Source organism: Cryptomeria japonica, chromosome 10, assembly GCF_030272615.1.
Source record: "Cryptomeria japonica chromosome 10, Sugi_1.0, whole genome shotgun sequence".
In the NCBI taxonomy this organism is placed as follows: domain Eukaryota; kingdom Viridiplantae; phylum Streptophyta; class Pinopsida; order Cupressales; family Cupressaceae; genus Cryptomeria; species Cryptomeria japonica.
This window is the reverse complement of record NC_081414.1, coordinates 165,619,042-165,646,801: the sequence shown is the minus strand read 5'-3', so window position 1 is coordinate 165,646,801 and position 27,760 is coordinate 165,619,042. Positions and strand designations below refer to the sequence as shown.

The window sequence follows — 27,760 nt, the reverse complement described above, 5'->3', positions numbered from 1 at the left end:
ATTTTTGAATCAAAGCATATGATCCATTGTCAAGATAAAGAGAGCAAAGAGAACCAAAAGAATCATAATAGATATGAAGTTGGAGACCATGAATATAAAAAGATAAGGGAGGTGAGAAGGACACAGACCAATTAAGAAAACAGAAAGGCCTCTAAAAATCAAAAGGAGATTAAAAATAGAAAGAGAAAAAAATAACAAAACAATGAGAAAAAGAATCAAATTATAGAGAAAAGAAGAAAAAATAAAAAAGAAAAAAGAAAATAAATAAAATCAGAACAAAAGACCAACATAAATGAGAGGTAAGAAATAAAAATCAAACCTAAAAATACTATAAACATGCCACAAAATAATGAGATACATATATAAAACGGTGACAAAAAAATATAAAGAAGAAAGAAGTAAAATAAAATAAAATAAAATAAATAATAATAAAAATGAAAGAATACATAAAAATAAATACAAACTTAAAAAACCACTACATTAGAGAAGATATATATATATATCTTTTTAGTGACTGAGATACGTACATTGTTTATTACATTTGTTTTCTATATTTCGACATTTTTCTAAATTTCAAATGCGCTCAGTTTATTCAATTAATTAGTCTGCATTGATTTGTGCTGAATTATAAGCATCTTATTTCATTGACTAGAAAGAGATTTTATTTTTCCAAACAATTATTAATATATGAAAAGAATAAGAGTATTGTGCTTCCTTTTAAAAATGTTGCCAAAGAAAATATAACATAATGGTGGGTAGTTAAATAGAGAATTATTAGCATATAACTTTTCCTATTTCAACATCTAATCAAGCAAATCATAATGAAACAAACCCTCAGAGCACCAAAAGAGTTAGATTCGTCAATGGTTGTGCAGTGAACTTACGAATGATGAATCAAAATTCAACCACCATTTAACAAGAGAATGGATTTTTAAGTCTATTAATCAATGATATGCAGTGAAACATGGAAATGAATTTTATCAACTTTGTATCTATATTTCTCATTTCACTTTAGATGACTACATTACTTGAAAAGTATATGATTTTGTTCAGGCCTGAAATATAGACCCATGTTTGGACCCAGGCTTATCTTATGGGTATCAAAACCCCTGCAAAATCATTTTCCAATTATAAAAAGAAAACAACATAACTTCTCATGGATCTTTTAGGTCTAATTTTAGAAATACTTTACATGTTTAAAAATATGTAGCATAAAAGTTTTTCCATTATCCTCTGGGAACATCATACATGAGATATATTTCTGCCCTACTTACAGATACTAAGGCCTTTTTCCATCAAAACAACACATCTCTACATTTTAGAGCTAAATGCAATCCGATTTCAAGCAAATCTGACTTTATTCAATCACACTGAACAATATCAAACACCAAACACCCTGGCTTGGACTCTGGAGAACAAATGGATACTATTCCAGCTTAGTGTCATACTGCAAATATGTTTTACAAATTGAGTCCTTTGGGTAGGTCAAAGCAAAGATAAGATCATGACTATTTTAGAGGCTCGTTAGATATGCAATTTTTTGTAAACATTCTTAACAAATATCATCACCAAACCAAATATTCATTCAAGGCACACCCCTGTGGGCAATATCTTAAAACGGTCAAAAGCAAGTGGCACACTTCGGCAAGACCCTGTTCCAGCACAGAACTCCCTATGCAACAATGAAGGGTAAAACCGTGAGCATGAACTCTTCATAGGTCAGAGTGGCTGTGCCAGTATACTTTTTGTCTTTCTCCTTGAACTTTTCAGTAAGCCCCTGTAGTAAGACAGTATATATTTATAATATATTGAAATAGGACATAAAACTAGGTGTTGAAACGGCTATTGTAGAATATCTAACAATACTAAAAATTACTAGCATACTACTGATCACTACTGTTCATTATGGTTTCCCTGACACCACCAATTTCATTTGGTTTTTTAAACAAGGGGTGTCTCCTTATAATACCTTCACAATTACGGCACACCTGCACGTAAAATAAAAAATAAATGTCTTAGAGAAGGAACATATAGATTTGTGACTGGAATAGAGGCTAATAGATGAGAAAAACAATTTCCAACTTTTTGTTAAAAACTAGAGCGCCTAGGATTGAATTTTGACTCGAACAGAATTTTTTTGTATGCAGAACTTCTATCATTAAAATACTAGTTTAGTTGATAAGCTCTTATAAAGAACAAAGTGGCAACTGGAAATGTAAAGAACATACTCGATGAAGCTGTCGTAATCAATTCCCCTGCCTTGGCCTGTTCTGTCATATTTTGTAAGCAGAAGCTGTAAAACTGGCGGTGATACTGAATATCCCAATCTGAGAAGCGCATCCCGAAGTTCCATGGTGTCAATCTTCCCACTACGATCTCTATCAAATGTCTCAAAGATTGACTGCACATATAGCACAAAATCAGTTCATTTCAAATTTGTCAGAATATGCTATTTTACAAAATGTTTTGACATCCTTGAAAATCGCATAATGGCCTGAAGCAATAACTTTAAGCAAATACTCCACACAATGCACATGCTCCGTAAGCAACAGATTTAGAATCTCAAGCATATATGAGGCAAGGAAATAAATAGGTATCCCCTTCCTGCTTAAAAGGTATGAACACCACAGTATAAATGGCCTCAACCCACTCACATTATTTGATCTTTAAAAGGAGGAACTCTTGACCTCAGTCAAGTCAATTTCCCATTGCATAAGTGTAGGATGATGTAACTGCCATTATCTTCTAAACTGCACAAAGTAGACTTAAGGTAAAATATAGGTTCTGCGCTATACAAATGAGGCCCCTAATTCCCAAGAAAAAGTTATCAGAAACAGATTCTGAACACCATTCTATGGCCTTTTGCTGATTAACATTTGTATGTATTTCCACAATCCAGAGAAACCTATAAGGCTCTTGTCAGATTGCATACCAAATAGCAAGAACTTACACTGTAGGCTGCTTAAACCACCTTAAGTGCATCAATAGTATAATTAGGACAGCAGAATTCATGCATAAAAATTTACAGTGTAAGACTCTTACAAAGGATCTCTAGACAAATACAAATACAAATACAATACACTGGGGAGTTGCAAGATTATCTGTTACCCAAGTTTATATAAGATGTTCAGGAAATAAGCACTAACAGTCTACAAAATATATGTTATAGCAGATTTCAGGTTTCTGTGTGCCAGTTGGTATATTAAATATCCCTAAGCATTTGTGTTCTATGTTATAAACTTATACCTAATAATATTTACAGACTTCTCTTTCTATTGCAAGATTGGTAATAAAAAAATCCCTACAAACAAGATTGTGCAAATACTAAGATTTTCAATAGACATAATCCCATGCAAATACTTGGGTGTCCCAATCACCATCAAAACAAATCTCTGGAATACTACAGTGGAATCATGCAAGGAAAAAGCAACATATGGAGAGGTAGATGTCTCACATTGGCAGGTCAAATAATGATGATCAAAGTAGTCCTTGCCGCAATCCCCATCTATTCCATGACATGAATACAACTTACCAGGAAAGCATCGATAAATATAGAAGGAACAACGAAAACAACTCCTAAGGAAAGGATCAAATGAAATCAAAAGAATTCTATTAATATGTTGGGACATGCCCAAAAAAAGAATAAAGGAAGGTGGTACAAGTATTAAACACATCAAACTTCAAAATAAGGTTGTGGGGAAAATGTACAAACACCCCAAAAAAACTTGGTAAAAAATTATACAAAACAAATACTTGGATTGCACTAAGTCAAATTGAATACTAGCCATCACCAATTCCCCTAACAGTTCCCATATTTGGCATTTCATGTGGGATAGTCGGGAAGTTCTCACTAATCACCTAGCATGGTAGGTGAACAATGGGCAAAATGTGGACTTCTGGCACAATTCATGGAATGGTATTGCTTGTTGTTGGACACAAATCCTGAGAGAATGAATGTGAATGGCGTCTAACCCATGAGGCATGAAGGTGGCAAACTACATGATTAAAGAAAGTCCAGATAGAGGCGGTGGAGACTGTTGGAAAATTTTTGAGAACTACTAATAAGTGATGCTAAAACAACACTATTGGACATGGTGGGCTCACAACAAATCGCACTAAATAGTAAAGAAGACACAATTATTTGGTGTGGCTCCAAAACTGGAGAGTACACTATTAAGATGGGATATCAAATTCAAATGATCACAGGCACGATAGATACATGACCTAGTGTGATATGCTGAAACATTTTGATACTCTGAATACAGAAGCACTCTTGGATTTCTCTCCACAAGAAAACATTATCTGGAAGTCGATTTAAAATTGTTGGAATTGAGGGGCCAATTTGGTGTGTCCTTTGCATAGAGAATGAAGAATTGGTTAACCATTTGTTCATAACTTGTTTGTTCGCTATTGTGTGTTGGGATTGACTATGTGGTATGTTGGAATAGGCAAGGCCCCAACAAAATGACATATTATAGGTCTTCCATAGCTGGTCAAAATTAAATCAAAAATCCTTCTGGGTTGGGATTTGGTACGCTAGCCCTTCTTTATTACTATGGAACATTTTGAAGGAAAGAAACCAAAGAATCTTCAATAACTCAAAATGCACACTAGATAAACTCATCCAAAAGATAAATGAGTATGTGAATGGATGAATTTGCATACCAAATGACATATTAGGGATTGGCTATGTGGTATGTTGGAATAGGCAAGGCCCCAACAAAATGACATATTAGAGGTCTTCCATAGCTGGTCAAAATTAAATCAAAAATCCTTCTGGGTTGGGATTTGGTACGCTAGCCCTTCTTTATTACTATGGAACATTTTGAAGGAAAGAAACCAAAGAATCTTCAATAACTCAAAATGCACAATAGATAAACTCATCCAAAAGATAAATGAGTATGTGAATGGATGAATTTGCATACCAAATGTCAGAAGAAAACAACATTCATAGGATGGGATCAGAAACTAATGAAAAAATAGAGTGAAGTCAAATTTCCTGCACATTACACATTTGTTATAGATCTGAAAGACGAGAAAAGGTGCTAGATGGAAACTGCACGAGACTGAAATTAAACTTCAAAGAGGCTTCATAAGGAAATCTTGGAGTCTCGGGTGCAAGGTGCATTATAAGAAATGACAAAGGAGAACTGATATGGGCCTTCTCTAAGAAAATTCCACATGGAATCAACAATGCAGCAAAATTTGCAGTCCTCACCGCTAGTCTCAATTTATGCAAGGATAAAGATGTCAAGATAATTGAGATTGAAGGTGATTCCTGAATAATCAATGCTATCAACAATAAAAAACCTACAAGCTGGAAATCACAACCATGGATAAAAATTATATTTAGACTTTTCTCTTTACCACATATATCAAGAATAGAACAAAGTTGTTGACCTCTTGGCAAACCAAGGCGTGACTCAATTGTAAGGAATTATCATTAAGAACAAGGTACAAACTTGGTTAGGCCTGACCCAAATACTGACAGAAGAGATTGTGGAAGAATATATGAATCCTACTAATAGGCCACAAATACTGGACATAACCTAAACTAATATAATAAAACAAAAAAGAAAGCTTCCCACGAAGAAGTGACTAACAAAAAGCAAAGAAGAGGCTACAGAATGAGAATGCCCAAGCACCACAAAGTGGCCTCCCCACATAGCAGAAATTGCATGTAAGAAAGAAACCACTACGGCAAAAGGGGAAAATAACTCAATAATGTACAACCTCCAGAACGAATGGGAAATGGAACACAGGACCTATGCAAATAGGAAGGCCCAAAATTGAGGATAGAAGCAATTTCACTTGGAGCTACTTTGGGACTGGCGAATGCCAAGGCATATCCTCTTCACAATTACAGAAGATACTACAGCAAGACAGAAGCTAAGACTTCTTTTGGAATATAAAGAGACAAACCAACAAATGTGCAAGGTAAAATGGCAAACAAGATCTTTGAGGTCGAATGCAATTGCAGTGAAGAAGATGCCGAAACTCAGATAAAGAGATTTCACTGTGGATGACAATGAAATGAGGGCGGCCATCATCAAGATCATAGGAGCTCCAAAATGGTCCAATGGCCATCTGCCTGATGAAAGGGTGTTGGAGAATTGACAAATATGGTTTAGTTATATGGTAAGATGATTTAGGAACATATTCTGATTGATAGCCTAGTGAAGAGAGACAAGAAGGAAGTTGCTAACAAATCACTACCATCCATAGATAAAGCCCCAAATATACATAAGAAATTACAAGGACATGTTCTCTCGTGTGCAAATCGAGCACCCTTTCAAAGTTACAGAAGAATGGCTCTACATTAGGTCTCATAGGTCTGGGTAACCAAGCAATATGCTCTATATGATGATGTAAATTTGATCTTTTTAATATAATGGACGCTACCCTCTTGGCAGAGCTTATCTATTAAAAAAAAAACTCATCTACCTCTAAACCTATATATATATCAAACCACTTTTGGAAAAATTATGAAAACTTGGCAAAAGGCTAGAAAAACATTCAGGTCGTAATTACTTTGGCTTAAGTGCAGGTATTTGTATTGCTACTATTTTTGTAAATTTTCTTACCACCCATTTCACATGTTTCTGGCATTCAGAGTGGAAACAATTATCAGGTTAAATATTTGAAACAATGCCCATTCTTGTAGTGCAAACATTCTTTGACAGGTAAGCAGTGGAGGTTATTGGGGCTTTTCCATTTGTGCAGTTTGGGCAATTCCTCCTTAAATTAAGTGCAACTCCTGAATCACTGAGATTACCTGATCTGATTAGCAGTGCATATCTAATCCTGGAGAGTTTCTCTGCAGCAAACTTTGTACTTGGGCATTCTAAACCCAGTGAATTGGTAATTGATACCTGTGCCTAGCAAACTCAGGATTTAAAAAGCACTTAAAATATAAAACTAGAATAAGTGCTAATAAATATTCCTCCGTGAAAAACAGTTTTCCTTTTACTTGCTGGATACTTTCAACTTAAGTATCAAGACACCGACAACTTGCCAATTTACAAATCCTTCAAATTTACCTCATTGGAATTGCAACGTGTTATTTGTTTACCAGTTATAATCAGCAATACATTTTATGATACATGCCTAAAAGGACAATATCAAATTTGTTCCTCCTCTTTGCCTCCTACCAGTGCTGGTACAAAAGGACTAAAAGATAACTGACAGTCCATATTTTTAGAAAAAACTACATAAATATTAAGTCTCGTTTTCATTCACAGATATCTGAGTCCATGGTTGATCTCTCTCAATATAAGCAATCCTTTGTTGGTTGCACTTTCTGCATTTACAGTCATGACGGTTTCTTATTGGGCCAGTCTGACATAGTAAATAACGTGTAACACATTCAATCTTAGATTAAGAATGGACAGAATAATAAGTTCTGGTATGATGAATATAACCCTATTTTTGTACTCCATTTTATATATAATATTACACTGTCCCTTAAATATACTAGACCTAGAACAAACAGTGCATGGTATGTACATGTAGCATGCAATGCTTTGCTGCCCCTTAAACATGAATCTTCCTGTAAAAAACACTCCTACCTGGAATGCAGATGTAACTTTAGATGCAAATAAATTTGAAAGTAACAGATGAAATGCCCAGAATATGATTTCAAAGCAATATCAATAAGGAATAAAGGTCAAATTCCTGTACTTCAAGTATCATAGTCACAAGTTGTGCTCAAAATGCCTAAAAACTGGAATTTGAATGGGATTTGAAGTAATGAAGCCCCATATGTAACCATCAAATCACAAAGTATGTTTCAATATAAATTAATTTCCATATATAACAGAGCAAAATGGCCTTAATAAAGCACAAATACTAAAAGTCTTGATGAAAATGAAACTTACCCGCCATGCCTGGAGATCATGCCACAAGGCTGTGAACTCTTTTGGCCCTGCATCCATACACAACAAGAACCACAGTAAGCTCGCTTTATATACAGTCCCACCTAATCCACAATGCAAAAGTATCACCTAAAGCACTTCCAATTTAAGTGAAAACTTAATGTCTAGAAGCCTTAGTACAGAGGAATCTAGATCACCTCATGTGAATCAAAGCAGTAGTTTCAACCTTTGATAACTTAATAATGAACTAATTAATGTGCCACATATTAAACCAATTATTAATGACTTCTCCATAACAAGTCCAAAAGATGGACAGCTCCAGACAGAGCCTGGTTGAATAGAACCCACTGCAGGTACTGTGGAAAATTAAAAAGTAAAAGCTTTGATGATAATAGATCAATGTAAAAATATGCAATGACATCAATGTGCATGATGGAAAGGATTTTCTACCTATAAAGAAACTATTACCTGTATGACTTTGACAAGATACAAACCCAGTTACTGCTAATCAGTGTGACCCCACGATGCAACCCAGGGGAGATTCTGACTTGTCCCAGTTCGGGGGTGGCTTAGGGACAGGTGAAACAGGGATAGTCCACCATCCGTCTCCATTTCCTGTCTTTTAGGAACATCTCTGTAATTTCCCTGATAGGAATATTATATGATATCTATTTGATTCAAGCCCACTCAATAAAAATGTCGAATTTTATTGAAAAATCAGAGCTAAAGGAACAGATATTATCCTCAATAGAACATGCACATAAGAATTACAAACCCCTTTGCAATCTGAACAATTAATACAGCAAACCACAATAACTGATTACCCCTATTTATTCAATGTGATTTCAACAAACAATCCAATCAGTTTTCACCACAGGGTGTCGTGTAGAACATATGACTCTTAACTCCATTAGTTTGAGCTCTATACCTTGCGAAGCTAGTAGTAAACTCAATTGCTTAGAAGCTCTTTTATCTCCTCAGAAAGATTAAAGCTTCCAAGTATTTTAGGGATACCCAAAATAGTATGATTAAGTAATACTCTCATGGTGCCGCTCAGTGGATGGCAATTATCACATGCATCATGGATGTGACAAAACCAAGGTTTATTGTTGAGAAAGTGGGTCTGCCCACCCTTCAGTAAAGTATGCAGAATATGAACAACCTATAACACAGGCCAGGTAAAAACTAATATATGCAATTATATTATCACAGACGATGGAATTCACTTTTTCAATTTTTAAATAGCGTATGGTTGTCAAACCTCCCGGACAATTTATAATATCCATTAAGACCTCAGTCCCAGGTCTGTTATACATCGAGATTAATATGATAAAGAAAATGAAGTAACCTTCTAAACAGGTTTCATTCAGTGATAGAAAACGCCATTATCGATAAACCTATGGATCATAAGATGAGGAACCAAACGTCATTGCTGACCTAATGCCTATACCAAACTATCAATTAAAGGGTGCCCTGGGGAATACCTAACTCTAGAAGTAAGTTAGCTATGACCTAACTGCACTATTTGAAAGGTATTGTGTGTTCGAATTTGAATATTCATAGAATCTGATAACTCACAAATACCCAAGAAAAATGCGGAAACCTAATTTCCAACCTCTTATATGGATGTAATAATAGTATAATAATCTATTCCAAGTAACCGTATAATGGGTGCCATTCAGTAGATAGTCACCATAATTAGCAAGCCACACGGATCTGAAAGTAAAATGGTTCACCAAATAGGTTTATCTAACTTCCAAGAAAAGAGGGCAATGAAGAATCTACAACTATAATTTCATTCGTATGTCGCCCGTTACTCAACTAAACAATAAAAGCAATGAAAAGCAAGATGATTGACCTATTCTAGTGGAATTGCTGTTGTAGTTAAACATGAGAAGGTGAACTGTCCTGATGCTGTACGACTGAGCGGCTGTGGAGAGAGCTTTCTGCAACTCCTTGTCATCAATGAATCCACTGCCATCTTGATCATAAGCTTGAAAGGCCCTTATGATCTCCGGGTCTGTGCCTGGTGCAAACAATGGCTGTTGTTGAGTAGGTGGATACCCATATGTAGGAGCAGTGGGGTTTCCATAAGGTGGGGCAGTGGGGTATGATTGGGTTTGATAGGGAGTGCCCTGTCCATACGGGGTTTGTCCGTATTGCCCAGAGGGAGGAGGAGCGGAACCTCCATATGGATTTGGGGGAGGAGCTCCATACTGGTTTGGTGGAGGGGCTCCGTGCTGGTTTGGAGGAGGAGGTCCGCCATACTGGTTCGGAGGAGGAGGTCCGCCATAATTATTTGGCGGGGCAGCTCCATAAGGGTTATGTGGGTAGCCAGACATAGTTGTAGCACAATGATAAAGCTTCGAGCAATTCTTCTTTCTATCTTCCAAATTCTACTTGTAGCGCTGCTCACAATGATTAAGCTACAAAAGATAATGCCCACTGAAAACTTTGTACCTGCTATTACTTAAATAATACTAATGATAAATATCTCAAGAATTCACCCGAAGGTTAAGCCGCTTGTTTTAGGCGGTGTTTGAGTCTCCATGAGTTGCTGTGCTGGACGCGTTGACTCCTAGTAAGGATCCACCGGTACCGACACGTGCGATTGGGCGGAATTGGCGGCCACACGTTACCAACTACCATAAGATAAAATGACTGCGTAATTTTTGCAATAACATTTAATTAGCATATTTATGATTATTTTTAGTTAGGCTGTGTTCATTTTGGGAGTGGCTATCTGCCTTTTTTAAATCAAATTATATATTATTTAACAAGTGATAATATTTTCGATTATATTTGATATTTGATATTGTAATATATAATGGCAGCATTATAAAAGAAAAAAAATCAAAAAAGTTAATAGCAAAGTAATAATATGAACATATTTCTATTTGAAAGATTTAATTTCAAAATAAACTTGACTTTTTTTACTATATGAAATAGAAAATATGAATATGTTTAGATTTAAAAAATTTGATTATTTTATATTAGATTTAATTTAATTTTAATCATTATAATTTTTTATTTTTGTTATCTTTTAGCTACAAGTATGATTTTAAACACTACATTTATTTTATTATTCAAAAAATATCTTTGTTAAAAAAAATTATATAAATCAAACCAGTGGTTCTTATCTTTACCATTTATTTATAAGAAATGATCTCATACATATGCAAATAGAGGTAAACTAAAAGAAACTTCATTTACATTTTTCATTTAACTTACATCTTCTTAGACATGAGATACCTTTACATTCACGTAATGGATTGTAAAGAAACGAAAAACTCATACGATAGATTTCCTTATCGATGAAGCATCTCCTTACCATAGCCGGAGCTTTAAACGCAGCTTTTCTTCGCTGTTAAGTTGTTTCAAATCGTCAGAATGGATTTGTTTTTCCACTTTCAAAACTGCAGATTTGGATTGAACTCCTGATATTATTAAGTAGGGTCGGCAGCTTCGTCAAACGTTTGAATGCGCCGATTTATTATTTTAAGGAAATTACTTAGGGACGAAGGAATAGCAACGGCTCTGTGTGCCCATGAAGGAATGGTTCCCGCGGGTTTGACAAGTCTGCTGTTAGTGTTCTCGAAGAAGCTGGGGCTTTCGGGCTTTTGTTTTGTTGGCTTTTACACTGGGTGGGGTTTTTTTTCTCGAGACACTATAATGCAGTTTCCATACTCTACATGTTGTTTGGTGTTTGATAATAAAAGAAGTCGATTATGCCTATATCCAGCAAAGCATCCGCCATGCCCAGCAAGTTAAACTGTGGAATTAAGGTGAAAATACTTGTGGGAACAAGGGTTGGCTTAAAGAGCACACACTAAGGTTTGACTCCTTAGGTGTCTTTGGGGCCCACTCCCCTATCGTTAGTTGGACTCCGTTTCCGTTCCCGTTCTGTTTGTCGCGCTGCACTCATCTGACTGTTAACAGTCACCATCACTGCAACTGCAATTTCTGCCATCACACTCATTCATAATAAAGTCACCGTTAAGTTTGAATTTAAATTTTGAATCTAGTCTCCCGCCCAAGCCACTAAAAGCGGCAAAGAAGGATTTCTGGCACACAAAGATATTTCTACTAGGCTCGTTTCTATGAGATGCTTGCTTCCAACTCGCATAGCCTGCCGAAACTGAAAGTTGATTTGCTGTATTTTTTCAAGGTCGCTGCTTTAGATGGAGGCATACAGATACAGATGTACCGAGGTTCAAAAATAATTTGACAAAAGATGGACAGAAGAAGAAGGCAAAGCTGAGATCTTTAGGCGTCTTGAGAGGGAATGATTGTTCATGGTTTTAGACGTTGTGCTTCCCAACGAAACAGATTGCTTGTTCTGAACACGATTTTAAGTATGTATTCCCAGTCTGCAATAAGAAAGGTCAATTTAATCGCTGAGATCAAATGAGAAAGTGCAGATTTAATGTTTCCCTCATGTGTTTGCGTTTTAATAGTATTCGGTTTAATGTATAAATCAGACATCCTTACCAAAATTGCACACCCTTTGAAGAATGAAAAACATGGGTTTGAAGCAAAGATTCCATTTGGATTAATTCAATTTTTGGAATTGTTTAGGGCCTCAAATGCCATTGCGCAACTGAAATTTTGAATGGGTTCACATTGATCAACTTACAACAGCCAGCTATTTCAATCGTCTATCTGTAGATAGCCTACTTTGCATGGGCTATATACCATCTTATCTACTCTCTCTCAAGAAATAGTATAGTTCATTGTTTCTCATCAAGTGTTCTTTTTAGTCTGCTACTTTGTTAGTGTGTAATGTGAATAGCTTTCTTTGTGAATAGTAGCAAATATGGCAGGATCAATGATGATCAAAATCTTGACTGTGCTTCTTATTCTAGCTGTTATATTTGCCCTGCAAGTTTCTGCTTGATATAAGCTTAAGACTGATTCAGATAGTAACTATAAAGAAGAAAAATTTAATTTGTTTCAAGTTGTGGACACCTTACAATCTCTTTAATCCAGATCTTAAGTGCTGCAAACAATAAAGCAAGGCTGCATATGGGATTCTGTCATTTAGACTCGTACGTACAGTAACAATGATATACAGGTCTACGACCCAATTCGTATTCTTTTGCGAATGAAACTGAATGTTGTTTTTATTAAATCTTGATCTTGTTTAATCTGTAGTGAAAAAAGAGCAATAAAAAACTATTCCATTCCAATGTCCCTGCTATGTTTCACAGCTTAATGATATGGTGTAAGACTAGGTTTTTGCAAATATATTCTAACTATCCTCGTGAGAGTTCTGCTTGAGAAAATTTTGTTTTTTATACTCAAATAAGTAGATTGATGAAAGTTTGCACATGCAATGCAATGAAGGATGTGAAATACATTTGTATACCTTTTGGCATGTCCTCTTAACCTTTTTATATGGAAAACTCTATGCATAAGAAACTACAACAAAATTAGTTTGATCATATAGGGCTATTAGTATTGCTCTTAAAATCATTAACATTTTGTTGGATTCAAAATGTTTCATCATAGTTCCAAGAATCATACTTATATACATGTTTTTCTTATTGTTTGTCATATATGTAGAAAAACTCTAATTGTGTATAGCTCTTTAAAATGCACTAGCATAATTCTTTAAACTTTGAGTGATACTAATAATGGGTGATAAGAGGACATTAAGATTGACAATGGGTGCATTCTAGAAAAAGTAAAGGTGTGCATAATTATTTTCCTACAAGTCTTAGTTTAGTTTCTAACTAATGAAAAATTATATTTTATCCCATGCCATCTTTAAATTATGCTAATATCCTTTTTGAAAAGATAAGACCTTGGTTGAATAGGTGTATCCAAGCTTTCCACTTGAGTACTAGCTAGAGACATATTGCATGGATTCATTCATTACATTGGGGATCTCTTTGACTTAATTTCTTATCATTCCAACTTGGAGCAATATAAATATACCATGTGAGAATCATGTACAATGTATAATCTATCACCTACAACACATGGCCTTTCGAATAATGCTCAAAGGGTCCCACCATATATGTCACACATTTCCCACATAGACACCATATTTTCCCATAGTTGGCCATTTACCAATAGGGAGAAATAGAAAAATGTAATTTATCCATATACACCAAAAATGCCTTAGTCACCTACACTAATAAGCTTAGACAAATGAAGAGAAGCCATATTAGGCATGCATAGACATATCCAAGCTTTCCACTTTAGTACTAGCTAGTGACATGTTGTATGAATTCTTTCATTGCACGTGAGAGGTCTCTTTGAATGAATTTCCAATTAGTCCAACTTGGAGAAAAATAAATATCTCATGTGAGAACCATGCACAATGTATAATCTATCACCTATAACACATGACCCATTGAAGAATGCTCAAAGGGTCCTACATATATGCCACACCTTTACCAACAAACACCACATTTTACCACAACTAGTCATCTACTAATAGGGAGATAAATAGCATAATATAAGTCATCCATATACACAAAACATGCCCTATTCATCTACACTAATAATCCTAGACCAATGAAGTGAAGCCATAGTAGGTATGCACAAACATATATCCAAGCTTTCCACTTGAGTACTAGCTAGAGACATTGCATGTATTCATTCATACACATGAGGGGTCTCTTAGAATTAATTTTTCATTAGTCCAGCTTGGAGCAATATAAATCTCCCATTTGAGAACCGTGTATAATATATCACCAACAACACATGACCCATTGAAGAATTCTTGAAGGGTCCCACCATATATGTCACACCTTTGCCATGTAGACATCATATTTTCCCACACTTGGCCATCTACTAATAGAGAGATAAATATCATAATGCAAGTCATCCATACACAATAAAAATGACCTAATCACCTACTCTAATAAAGGCCCACATTAGGCTTGCATGGACAAAAGTTATCATATATTCACAAACACATAATTAAGTATTAAGATCTAATAATAGGCCCATGCATGGAGGCTATTCTAATCATAAGTTCATAATGACTAAAAATTAGGTTGTGCAATAATTGACTATTAAGATTCAATTATTATGGTTGAAAATATTGATCTTTTGGAATGTCTACAAGAGTGTTGTTGAAAAAGTCAACTTGAATACATTGTTTTCTAATTATTCTCATATCCAATCTTCTCTTCCAAATAACTCTCTATTCCAAATAACTCTCTAGATCTTCTATAAAGGTTATAACATTGTTAGAATTTCTCTCAATTCTTCTTTGAATGGATATCCTTATGTCCCCCATTAACTTTCTAGACCTTTCCAATTCATACCAAAGCTAAATCTCTATGGTATCTTCATCATTTGTGTTATAATTGTTTCAATATAAGACAATCTCACCTTCTAAGTTAGGTTCATCATAGATAATTTTTGGAGGGTTGTACCTAAAGTGTAAATTATCTTCTTTTCATCTTCTTCACTTTCTTATTGTGTTATTTTTGGTAGAAACATAGTCCATTACTTTCTCCTTCTCACCTTCATTAATATTTAATTTTTTGAGAGTTAGGATCTAATCTGTCTTTTTTTATCATAGTTATTATATATTGATATGAATTAATTCGTTAATTACTCTTGTACAATTCTAAGGTTCCATGTAGTAAATGTTAAAAGTGCATAGAAATTGTGATGATAGGATTACAAGGGTTTTTGATGTATCAACAACATGTCCTAATAAAAATTGAGATTTTGCCTTATTTTAATCATTTTTTGTTGTGTTTAGATGCATGCTAGTGAGAATAAGACATTGATTGCAATGAGATGGATTAATGTTTATGCAAGAAGTTCTTCTGATGAAAATGATGCAACTATGATCAAGCGTTTGTGGTCATACTCATGCTTCAATCCAAGAAATTTTTAAGAAATTAGCATATAAGGATTTCGACCTCTTATTTCTTACTAGTGTGAATATCTAGTGAAGCAATAAGTATAATATCTATGTATGTACAGTCATAGTGGTTTTTTTAATCAATGTATTAATATATCATACATTGCTTCTTTAACTTCAAATCCAACCTCCTAATGTGCATATATGTAATCTTGATAACCGTTTATATAATTAGATGTAAGATCTAAGTTGATAATTAGATTTCGTTTGTTTTAACATCTACATAATGCTTGAAAAATATGAATAAAAATCATTTAACAATATTTTTTATATTTTACTTTGAAGGTCAGAGATTAACAATTCAATATTCATATGAACAATAACAACTTTTCTTTAAAACTTCAAATATATTCATATAATATTAGGAAAAAAAATTAAACTATTGATAAATTATTTTAAATAAATAATTTTTACTTATTGGTTGTATAAGATATTATCGTGATTTTTTAATATGGGGTTAATTATTTCAAACATGATTTTTTTTATCCCCTTCCAAATAGATTAAGATGATTATGGTGGAAATTTATTTATGTGTAACCCTTATAAAATTAGAGATCCCATTTTTCTTTTGAAATCTATAATTATTATTAAGATAAAATGGTGTATTCAATTCAAAATATATTAAAGTTCATTTATTTTTCAAATCCTTGTAAATTAAACTAGTGCTTACATATTTATCTCTAGATACATTACTTCATTTATATTGTTCGTGGAAAAATATATAACCTATAAGTATATATTAAAGCTTTTTAAATTGCCATAATTCTTGTTGTAAAAAATGCTAATAAATATCATAATTCCGAGGAGGGAAATATAAATTATTTTATCCATTTTATGAATATGGTGTACATGTGATAGTATATAAAAGAGAGAACAAAGAACCATCTAATAACTACCAATGCTACTAACTATAGCATGTCAAAAAGCTACGAAAAAATGTTAATGCTAACATTCCACCCTTATTATATTATTCATGCAAAATTACCCATGAAATTTTTTCAAGGGATGCCTCCTTAAAGCTTACATCACAAAATTTGTTAATTACAAAAAATGATACCAATTTTTGAGATGATCTCTTTTTGGAAAAACAAATTTGGGATCAAGAAGAGCTTCATCAAGTTGCCTCATGACCCATAGAAGGGTGTATCCTCAAGCCAGATTCTCAAGTTCTCACTCTTGAGGGATATTGTGTGGATTCAAGTATAGAACCATCTAAGATGGATGATGTTGAGTGGTTCCTCCAAGGGTTCTACTTTTATGTAGCCAACTAATAATCATTTTATCCATACTTAGATATTATAACACAAGAACCCAACCTATTAGGATTGAGCTTAACCTTCAAGTTTCTCAGTCTTAAAGATTCTTTTGGTTTTCTTTGAGGATAAGGTGACCAACATAGAACTCTCTAGGCTTCATTTTATTATTGTAGCTTATCTAAAGATGAATTGGGCAAGCTTGTAGATGGTTGAAGAATGCATGAATGCAAACCTATACTCTTCATCCTTGATGAAATTATTCAAGGAGATACATAATGATGGGAGTTCAACTTTTATTGCCAAGATGAGTTTAGTGCAAAATACAGGGGAGTATGGAGTGTCACTAGTTGGTGTGTAAATTCTAGTGTGATAGGCTCAAAGAGTAGGATTGAGGTGGAGGTGTTGATCACAATTGATATAATTGAAAACTTTCTTAAGGATTTTTAACAAGGTTTAATTAGTTGCACTAAAGCCTAGTTATTACCTTGAGAATAGTACAGGCGAACTAGTGATGCTAAATTTTTTCTTGCAAAGGGTGCAAACTTCATTATTTTTAAATGGATTATCATTATCAATTATGATGGCAGATGGAATACCATAGAGAAATTGATATGGTAAAAGATGAATTTGGATATTTTGGTTCCAATGGTGAAGGTGAGGGGGATGGATTCTACCCATTCATAAAATATTGTATGATAGTGATAATAAACTTATGGTCATGGGATGATGAGGGTTGGATCTTGTCAACTAGGCTAAGGCCCTATTAGGAAAAAACAAGGGTTGGTGATAGGTCAAATCATTGAGATGATGCATGAGTGAGATTACAAATTATGTATTATCATATTAAACTTGATAAAAATGACTAGCATCAACAAAAACAAATGTTGCTACTCTAAAATAAATTGTATATAACGACACATCAGGTTTTGGAGCCTTAATATCACCATACATTTGAATCCCCAACCAATAGTCATATAAATGTTTCATGTTAATTGAACTTGGTCAAGTTTATTCTTTGGGACTGATTAATGATGAAATAATTTGATATTTTGGAAGAGGAAGTACTAGGGTACTATATAGAAAAATAGGTTGGTTACGTATATTAATTTTTAACTCCTAGCCATCCTTTGATAAGTATCCCCTATTGAATGAAGAAGTACAAGATACATAAAAGTTTAGAGGTCAATGTTAAGATAAATTAGGTAAGGCATGTACTACACTAGGAATAAATATAGATCCTTAGAACTAGTGACATTCTATGTGGATCGATAGACAAAAAACCATGAACATTAAAATGGATACTCAAGAAAAAACCCTCTTACAAAAATGAAAGGACCTTTTAAGGTATGGCCATGAGGAGAGAAACTCAATGAAAAATAATTGGACATTATCATAGGCTAGATGAGAAATGGTAGTAGTGTGCTAACATATTATAGTGTGATTGAGAATCATGTATGTGCAAATGTAAGATGACTCTCAAAGTATAAATAATGTACAAAATTCATAGAACATAGCTAAAATAAAATTAAGTCACACACACACACACACACACACAGATATATATATATATATATATATATATATATATATATATATATATATATATATATATATATATATATATATATATATATATATATATATCATCATCATCATCATCATCAAAAATACGTATCTAAGAAGGAACCATACAAAAAAATCATTTAGGAAGCCAATATAGATTAACAAATGTGACATCATCATAAGATAAAATGGATTGATAGTTGGATCATGCATATGACTCCATGATGATGTTCAAATTTGATCTACAAATCTTATAAAATAAAAAATATATAATTCATATGTTTGGAAAGAGAACATATTGTCCTCTTTACCATTTATTGATCCTAAATATATATTATATTATATATTTAATAATAAGTAAAATAAATAAATATATTAAATGTATTTAATATAATATCATATATATTGTAATATATTTATATAATATATTAAATATAATTTAACTTATATTATACTATATTGTAGATTAATTAAGCTGTTTTATATATTTAATTAAATGTACATTATAATTAAAATTATATATTATAATTATAATTAAATTAAATTAAGTTTAAATCATATATATTTAATTTATTATATTATAGATTCAAATCTCATTTGAATGCTATTGTGTTGTAGATGAGGTCTTTAGTTAATTATTTGTCTCTTTAAAAAAAAAATTAATTAAATTTAATATGATAATATCTATTATAATTGTCCAAATGAGACCCTACTATTTAAAATATTTAGGAGATAAATTTGTAACATCTTAAATAATATATTTATCACTTAAATTCAATTAAAGCACCTTATTTTATTTTATATTACTATTTTTTTAATTCATAGTTTAATTTTTATATATAAAAAGACTACAAAAGAATATTATAATAAATTAATAAGTAATTATAAAATATTATTTTATATTTAATTAATAATTTGATTTTAAATCAATACTTAATTGATAACTATTACCATATTAAATTTAAATTAATAATATTTATTATTGATTAATAATTGAAATATAATATAATTAAAAATGATTATTAATTACATTAACAACTATTTAAATATGATACACAATAATTACTAGATTATTAAATTTATTAATTTAGAAGTTCAAAAATTGAAAGATTAAAAATGTTAATTAAATTCTCAAATATGAAGCGTGCAAATTCAAAATGCAGCGTAGTAAATTGTTTTACGCAAAGAATATTAAATTCTTTTATCTAAAGAATATTAAATTCTTTTATCCAAAGAAAATTAAACTATTTTACCCAAAGTAAGGCATGTACGGAAGCCAGATTTTTTGGGGGTGTCTGACACTTTTTGAGAAATACACCAAACAGAAAACGGGAATAGATGAAAAACAACGGAAAATAGTAGTTGTCAACGGGGCCCACATGATACAGCACACACTAGTCAAAGCTTAGTGTGTGCTGTTTAAGGCTGGCCTGGGAACAATTGTCGCCTTGTTATTTTGAAGCCCATGATCTTTAACTAATTGTAGTCGGTCGGTTTCAATCGCCATAGCCACCACCATGGCAATAACCTGGATCACCATTCCCATTCTTATCCTTTGTAGAGCAGTTATGCCTTTGGGATTTCCTGTGAATTTTCTTAAAATGGGTATTAAGAGCCTATCATAGATTAGGTAATTTTCTTAAATTGGGTATTAAGAGTCTATCATATATTAGAGTAGTTATGAGCATGAATGGAGTGAGGAAGGCCGTGACACTAGCTGCTGGGATTTGGAATGTGGAGCCCATATGTCTGTCCCGAGTCTCTGACTGCAATGGGTAGTAGGAGCCTATCTTAGAGTAGTTTTGAGCACGAATAGAGTGAGGATTGGAATTTGGAATGTGGAGCCCAAATATCTGTCCAGAGTCTCTGAATGTTTAACAAACAGAGCTTGTGTAAAAACGTATGGTGGGTATGATTGTAGCAATCCAAACTGGAACCATTTTAATCGTGAGTTTGGTTTCTTCCACTTCAGTTACTGTGCAGATCTTGCAAGAGGCATCGTAATAATGTTCAGTGGATTTTTATCGTATTTCTGAGTTGATTGCAATGAATTGCAAAGCTTAGTTTGGTTTCTTCCAGTTCAGTTACATTGCAGATCTTGAAAGAGGCATCGTAATAATGTTTAGTGGATTCATACCATGGCTTCTTGTTGTCTGAAGTTTTCAAAACAATCATAATTATTTTCATAACATGGTTTATTGATGTTTGAGATCTTCAAAACAATTATAATTACTTTTCAACAAAATTATTAATTTCTTAAGTGAAATAAAAATATCAAAATTTATATCACTACACAATCTATATAGAATAGAAAACCTTTTCTTAATCTTTAAAGAATTCAGTGGTTTTATAAATATGTGTGTGTATGCATATGCATATACATACACACACCATAAATGAGAGGTATGCAGCTTAACTTGGATGGAGATTTACCAGTAAATTGATAGAGGAAAAGGTGAGGAAGGTCCAGTGGCGAGCTTATTCTGCAGGTGTTTTTCTCTGTTCAAATATATTGTATTATTGTTAAGGTTCGTGCGTATCTAAAGCTTATGTGTGTTGCTCTCATAGAGCTGTTGATTTAAAGGAACTGCATTTTATTGTTGTGAAGGCGTTATATTCTGCTGTAGGGGAGCTTTTTGTTGCTTCTGTGAAGGTTCAATTGTTGGAGGCTAAAAGTAGTAAAAACGACTTGCTAATTAAAAGTAGAGAAATAGTCTGAGAAACCAAGTGAAGTATCTCCAAGTATTCTTTTAGATGGGCTACACTACCAAACAGTGAATGATAATCACCATATGGATCCTAGACCAAATAGTTGTGCAAAACTATTATCATGTGAATCGTGGATTCCCAAAATTCAGTAAAGAATTTGTAATCTCTAAAACCTCATTCATCACCCGAAAGACTCAGAGAAACATCGTTCTTAATGAAGATCAAAAAATCATAAAAAAACATGGTTATTTTTGGATAAGAAGAGATAGCTTGAGAAATCAAGCGACGTATCTCCAAGTAGCTTTTGGATGGGCTACACTACCAAGCAATGAAAGATGATCATCATATGGATCCTAGACCAAATGGTTGTACAAAACTATCATCATGTGCATCATGGATTTCCAATATTTAGTAAAGAATTTAGAATTTCTAAAACCTCATTCCCTATGCCTAAAACTCAGAGAAAGATTGTTCTTAATGAAGATCGAAAAATAATTAAAAAACATGGTTATTTTTTGGATAAGAAGAAATCATATGAAAAATCAACTCATCAACTCCAGGTATCATTCTAGATGGACTACATTACCAAGCGGTGAATATCGTAGACCAAATGGTTGTGCAAAACTATCATCATGTGCAATATTGAGGTGATGACAATTATCATGGTGCTACTCAATGGTCATATTTTCAATAGGTTATTAGGTACTTGGGTTGAATTAAAAACCTTAATTACACATTCTATGCAATTTAATGAGCAACTTAGATTGATGAAACTTTAGTTTTCACAATTTTGTTTGGGTAGAAGGTATTTGAGTTTCATTAGAGGCCTCATTTGAACATTCTATCTAATTTGAAGAATAATCTTTTGTTTGACATTATTTCTTACAATTTTTACTTAGATACTAATTTTTAGATACTTAGATACTAATTTTTAGATTGTCTTAGCCTCGTTTCTACATTCTATCTAAGATAGAATTGAGATGAATCAAATCTTAATTATATGGATTGTTGACTCAATTACCGGCCTCATTTACACATTGTAACTAATTTTATTTCTAAGACTGATGAAACCTCAGTTCTCAAATTTTCAAATAAATATGTTATTTTAGAGTTATTAGATACCATGGTAAGGGAACATACCCGGTTTCTTCATGTCCAAAGATGCGCGAGAAAATAGGGTTTTGGCCCTGCAATAGAAAAGGAGCAACGTGGAGATTTAGATTACAGAAAAATGTCTCTTTGTTGGTATTGATAGTACTAATTATACCTTTGATGGCCAGAAAGTAAGGTATGTGCGACACAAGGAAGTGTAAGCGGTTTTGATACTTAACTTCCACCTGCACTTGTTCAATCTTCAGGGGCCACATCAGCTGCTCACAAACCCAGTTCACAAAATTGCTTTATTTTTAACAGATAAATCTTAAAGCAACTTTATTTCCATGTGCTGTAGAATGGAAAACTATTTTCTGCAACTCGATCGTCGTCATCAATGAATCCATTGCCATCCTCATCATAACCTCGAAAGGCTCTTATGATCTCCGGGTCTGTGCCTGGTGCAAACAATGCCTGTATTTTACTATTTGGCAGTGGATACACATCGTACGACTGTTCTTGAGTAGGTGGATACACATATTGTTGGGAAGCCATAGTTGTTTTAGCTTCAAGAAATTGAAATGCTTGTATCTTCCTTCCAACTTCTACATGTAGTGCTGCTCCCAATGTTAAAGCTGCGTGATATGCTTATATTTTAATGCCCAGTGATTCGGATATCAGCTAGTGGAAGAAAAATCCGGATAAGAGAGAATTTTTTTATTAGTAAAGACAATCGTAAAGGGAAAAATTCCAACTTCTACTGCTTATTCCACAAATGATTTGACCCACTTTCGATTAGAGCGAATATGTTCCAGGTAAAGAGCAAATTTATGCCGGTAAGGAATCTCCTACCGAAAGACATTTAGTTTCTGGAGAGAATTTTTATAGCAGGCAATTGTATAGAGAAAAATTCCAGCTTCTTCTCGAAAACGACATGTTTATTCCACTACACTCAGTGTAATTTATGCAATAACCATTTGTAACGTCGAGATTTGCATATTCTGTATTTTTTTAATTTTATATGTATTTCTTTTGTTAAATTAGTTTCAATGTACAATAATTTTGGATTAAGTTTGGATTTTATATTATATTTAATTTTTATAATTTGTTATTTGTTTTCTATTTATTAGTATTTGTGTTAGATTAGTATTATTGCAATTATCTCACAGTTTTTAATTTTAATTAGTAATTAAAAAAATGTTTAAATTAATTTATATATATATATATATATATATATATATATATATATATATATACACTAGAAAATTGATTTTTTTATAGTGTACATGTATATTTTTTAAGTTTTCAAATTGTGAAAATTAATTTTTGGCTATTTGAGTCATCAAAATAATTAGGCTCTTAAACAATATTTCATGGATTTGCTACCAATATGCTTTAATTAAGTAATACAATTATTTAATTAATAGAAGAAATGTTAGTTTAATTACATAATTATATATGGATAGAAGAAAAGTGATGAGAAGGTGACAACAAGATGAAAATGCAATGTATTAGTTATATTTTTAGATGTCTACAAAAAAAAGTCTTAGTTTATCTAAAGTCACACTTATGCTATATTTTTTTTTTAAGCAATAGGATCTCAAAGCTTATATCCTTTCACACCCTAAAAATAATTGACTAAGATATATTGAACAACCTCATTCTCTCATTTTGCTCTATTCTCCCTTATCACATGTGCATATTCATCAGAACAAAAAACTTGATATGTCTCAATGAAAGCTTATGACTTAACCATACCTCCATGAATTTTTTTTTTATGGGTATGTGCACCAAGATGTGGTACTAAAAGGGGACCTTAAAATGCCACTTTTTTTTTTCTTTCCTGAAATCAACAAAGTTTGAACTTAATAACAAATTGAACATAGTTACACTCCAAATTTGAAGATGCAACAAGAACAAGAATCAAAGTACTTCGAGTCTACTTTCTAAAATACTAATTTGTTTTGAAAATGGTGGAGATTAAGGACCACAAAAAGTTGTCATGTATTATGCAAAAAAACAAAAACAAAACGTCTATTGTGGTTCCCCTAGAATGTTAATTTTTTTTTAGAATTTTTAAAATCACTTCAGTGAAAATTAGCTCACACCTTGTAGTTTATGCCAGACTTTTCAACTAATTTTGTAATGAGTATATGATTTCTCACTATTTTTCAAAGTGGACACATTCAGAAAAACAAAAATTTGAGTGTGCTCCCCCCTAAAATCCTTGAAAACTAATAAAAAATTAAATTTTTTTCAAGGTTTGTAGAATGTAGTCTATTTTTTAAAATGTAAGTTGCTTTGAAATTCAATGAATGTGTAAAAAACTATACCCAAAATAGCACATGTTGGTTTTGACAAAAAAGGACACACTAACAAAAGAAATAAAAGATGAAATCCTTTAGATAATCAATATGTGAAATAAAATACACGGTTGAATAGCTAAGAGAGAGCTTAACGATATTATGGTTCTTTTTTAGTTGCATTGACACACATGCAAACCTGATGGAGAGCACAACCAAAAATATGACAAAATTTTCTCACTTTTAATAAAAAACATGTCTTTGGCTTACAATGGTCATCCAAACCTTTGGGTTGGGTGCCCAAGGCAAATCCAATAGATAGGTTTGATGTTTCCCAATGCAAACAATTTGGCGCATGCCAAATATGGTGCTCGCCCTATTTGGCATGCACCAAATTTAGAAAAATGGACTTTTCCATTTGGCTAGTGCAAAATTTGATGCTTTCCAAATGTGAAAAGTCCACTTTTTACATTTGGTGAGTGCCAAATTGGGCGCTTGCCAAATATTTTGCATTGAAAAAGTGTAGGTGTTGTGAATGGGCGAATATTCTAGTTTGGATACAAGTTACACCCAATCCTCAAAGAATAAAATATACATGAAATATAACATTTAAGTATAAGAAAGAAAAAAGACACATATTGGCAAGATGTTTGAGGTTGGTTTCGCTCTATAAGAGTTATAATGTAGATTCTAGGTTTTAGAGGGTCATTTAAATTTTCAAACAATCAAATTTCAGTAATTAGTATGTCAAATGTCAGTAATCAACATGCTCCCATTAGCATTCTTTATCTCTCTATCTCGCTCTCTTTATCTTCCCCAAAGTCTAGACCTATCTCTTTCCCTCTCTAGGTATTTTCCACCCTCTCTACATTTCAATTCCTTCTTACCCCATCTCTATCCCTGACTCCCTCCCTCCCTTTGCTTCTCTCTCCCTCTATTATTGTTTCTCTTGCCTTCTCTCCCCATATCTAGGTTTCTCCCTCCCTCTTTACATCACTCCCTCTCCCTCCCTATCTCATTCCCCAGAGAAAAGAATCTATATCAAGATTATATAATTATTTTCTAATTTGGATAAAAAAGGTGGCAACAAATGGAAAGAGTTATATTTCAGTACATGCAACTTTTCAAATTTATTAAAAAAAAATAGTAAAAAATATATTGATGCACTAAAGTTTGAAGTTATCAATATACACAAAAAAAATTGAAGAAAAAAAGGTAAAATTTATTAAATAAAGTGTGATGGCTTTTGTAACTTCAATTTCAACATTTTATTAGCAACTAAATTATATTGTTTACTTTATACAAAACTATATTCAAATAATTTTTAAAACTTTTATAAAAATTAAAAACATAAAATACACATAAGAGCATACATTTTATTAGTTTACATCATTTAAAAATTCAAAACATATATATTTCACTTTCTATTGATTCAATTTAAAAAGTTGAATCAACATTGGTCATTTCCTTTATAAAAGTGTGACACAACTTTGTAGTTTCATGGGTTAGTTGTTATTTTAGTCTCTCTTTGGAATAAGTTGTCTTTAGTACTAGAGAGGATTGACACACATTCTCAGTAGAATTAGAAAAGTAATTGTTCCACTCTTGCTGATTGTTTATAAAAGTTTAGTTTTGCTTCTATTGAGGATTTTCTTGAACACACACATATGCAATCCATATTGGATTTTCACCTAGATATCTAAGTACTATTACTAATGTTATTTGCTGATCAATACAATTAAAAAGGGCGATTAGCAATATTCTAAGTTACATGATTGTTTGTGATTTGAGGTTACATCTTCTCAAGAAAGGACCACTTGAGGTAGTGTAATTATCTCTTAGTTTTATTTATTTAAAGTGTTAATTATATTATATATTACTCTAGATGCATTGCTATGATTTATTCAATTTATTTAATTTGTTAAAATAGTTGATATTTAGAGTCTAGATTGTAGCTAAGTCATTACGCTATTTTATCACAACCATTGCTATAGAGATGAAATTTTCATTCATTATTGTTCATGCTTTCATTAGTTTGTAGTTCTCTTTAGACAATTGATAGATAGATTAAAAGTCCTTTGTTGCACATATAGTGCCAACATCATCTAAGTGTATACATATTTGGCTGATAATTAAATGAGCCTCTTCTTAGGACATTAGGTTAATCCATGTGGGATTAACTTCCCAATTGAGAGAATGTATTGAGTTGTTTGCACCGATCTTTGTGCTTAGTAGAGACTAGTCATTTTTGGCGTTGTTAGGGATGGTGCTAAAGTTTAGGATTTCAGAGTTTAGATTTGCTTGATGTTATTTACTTTCCATTAGAATACATATTTTATTTTTAGCATTAGAAAAAATAGAATTTAAGATCAATTTCAAACTATTCACTAACAAGTACAAGAAGACAAAGCATTATTAAAAATATAGGAGAGATTCAAGCAGGCAGAGTAAATAAAATATATATACAAAAGTTTCTACACATAATCATAATAATATGCTTCCATTCACCTTCCTCTTCCATTTGTTCAATACATATTTATAGGAGTATTATCTCCTATATTTAGGAAAACTGGTATAACCTCTTATAACCACTCCTTTACTTAGACAAGTTGTTAAACCTAGAATAGCTATGTGAGTTATTATTAAAACTCACATAGCATTTAATATTATTCTAATTGACCACAGTAATAATATTAATTTGTTTCTCAACAACTTAATATTTATTACACTTATGATAATAATTTTAACATCTATGTAAACACTAGTTCCTAACACCCCCCCTTAGTGTGAACATGGGGAGAAAGTACATCACAATACTTGATGACCAAATATTTGTAAAATTATTTGGTGCTTTGGGCCATTCGATATGTTGATTCAAAATCTTCTTTTGTGAATGTTCACAAGACAATATGTTTTGGTAGATAGAAATAAATTCTCTATAGCATAGATCCTAATTTTAGGTTATATGAAAAGAATATTGGGATCCTTTTTTGACACAATAGTGAAACACCATGCACACCCTACTTCATATGACAATCCATATTCTAAATTTATATATTATGCACACTA

At 32.5% G+C, this 27,760-nt stretch overlaps 1 protein-coding gene across 1 annotated transcript; it reads right to left on the bottom strand.

Moving 5' to 3' along the window:
- Nucleotides 1-1,207: 1,207 nt before the first annotated feature.
- LOC131045214 (calcium-binding protein CBP) lies at nt 1,208-10,344 on the bottom strand. The gene is made up of 5 exons (XM_057978759.2): nt 9,733-10,344; nt 7,878-7,924; nt 2,229-2,401; nt 1,970-1,988; nt 1,208-1,777 (listed from the first exon to the last, which is right to left on the bottom strand). The coding sequence occupies exons 1-5, from the start codon at nt 10,214-10,216 to the stop codon at nt 1,673-1,675; spliced, it is 828 nt and encodes a 275-aa protein (XP_057834742.2). The 5' UTR covers nt 10,217-10,344; the 3' UTR covers nt 1,208-1,672.
- Nucleotides 10,345-27,760: the final 17,416 nt, after the last annotated feature.

Bases quoted from the DNA above. Each gene is read 5' to 3' on its own strand.
- LOC131045214 (XM_057978759.2), bottom strand. From the start codon at position 10,216: ATGTCTGGCTACCCACATAACCCTTATGGAGCTGCCCCGCCAAATAAT. The intron at 7,925-9,732 runs GTCAATCATCTT...GTATGGATGCAG, and splicing joins CAGCAATTCCACTAGAATAG to GGCCAAAAGAGTTCACAGCC. The intron at 2,402-7,877 runs GTAAGTTTCATT...CTATATGTGCAG, and splicing joins ATGATCTCCAGGCATGGCGG to TCAATCTTTGAGACATTTGA.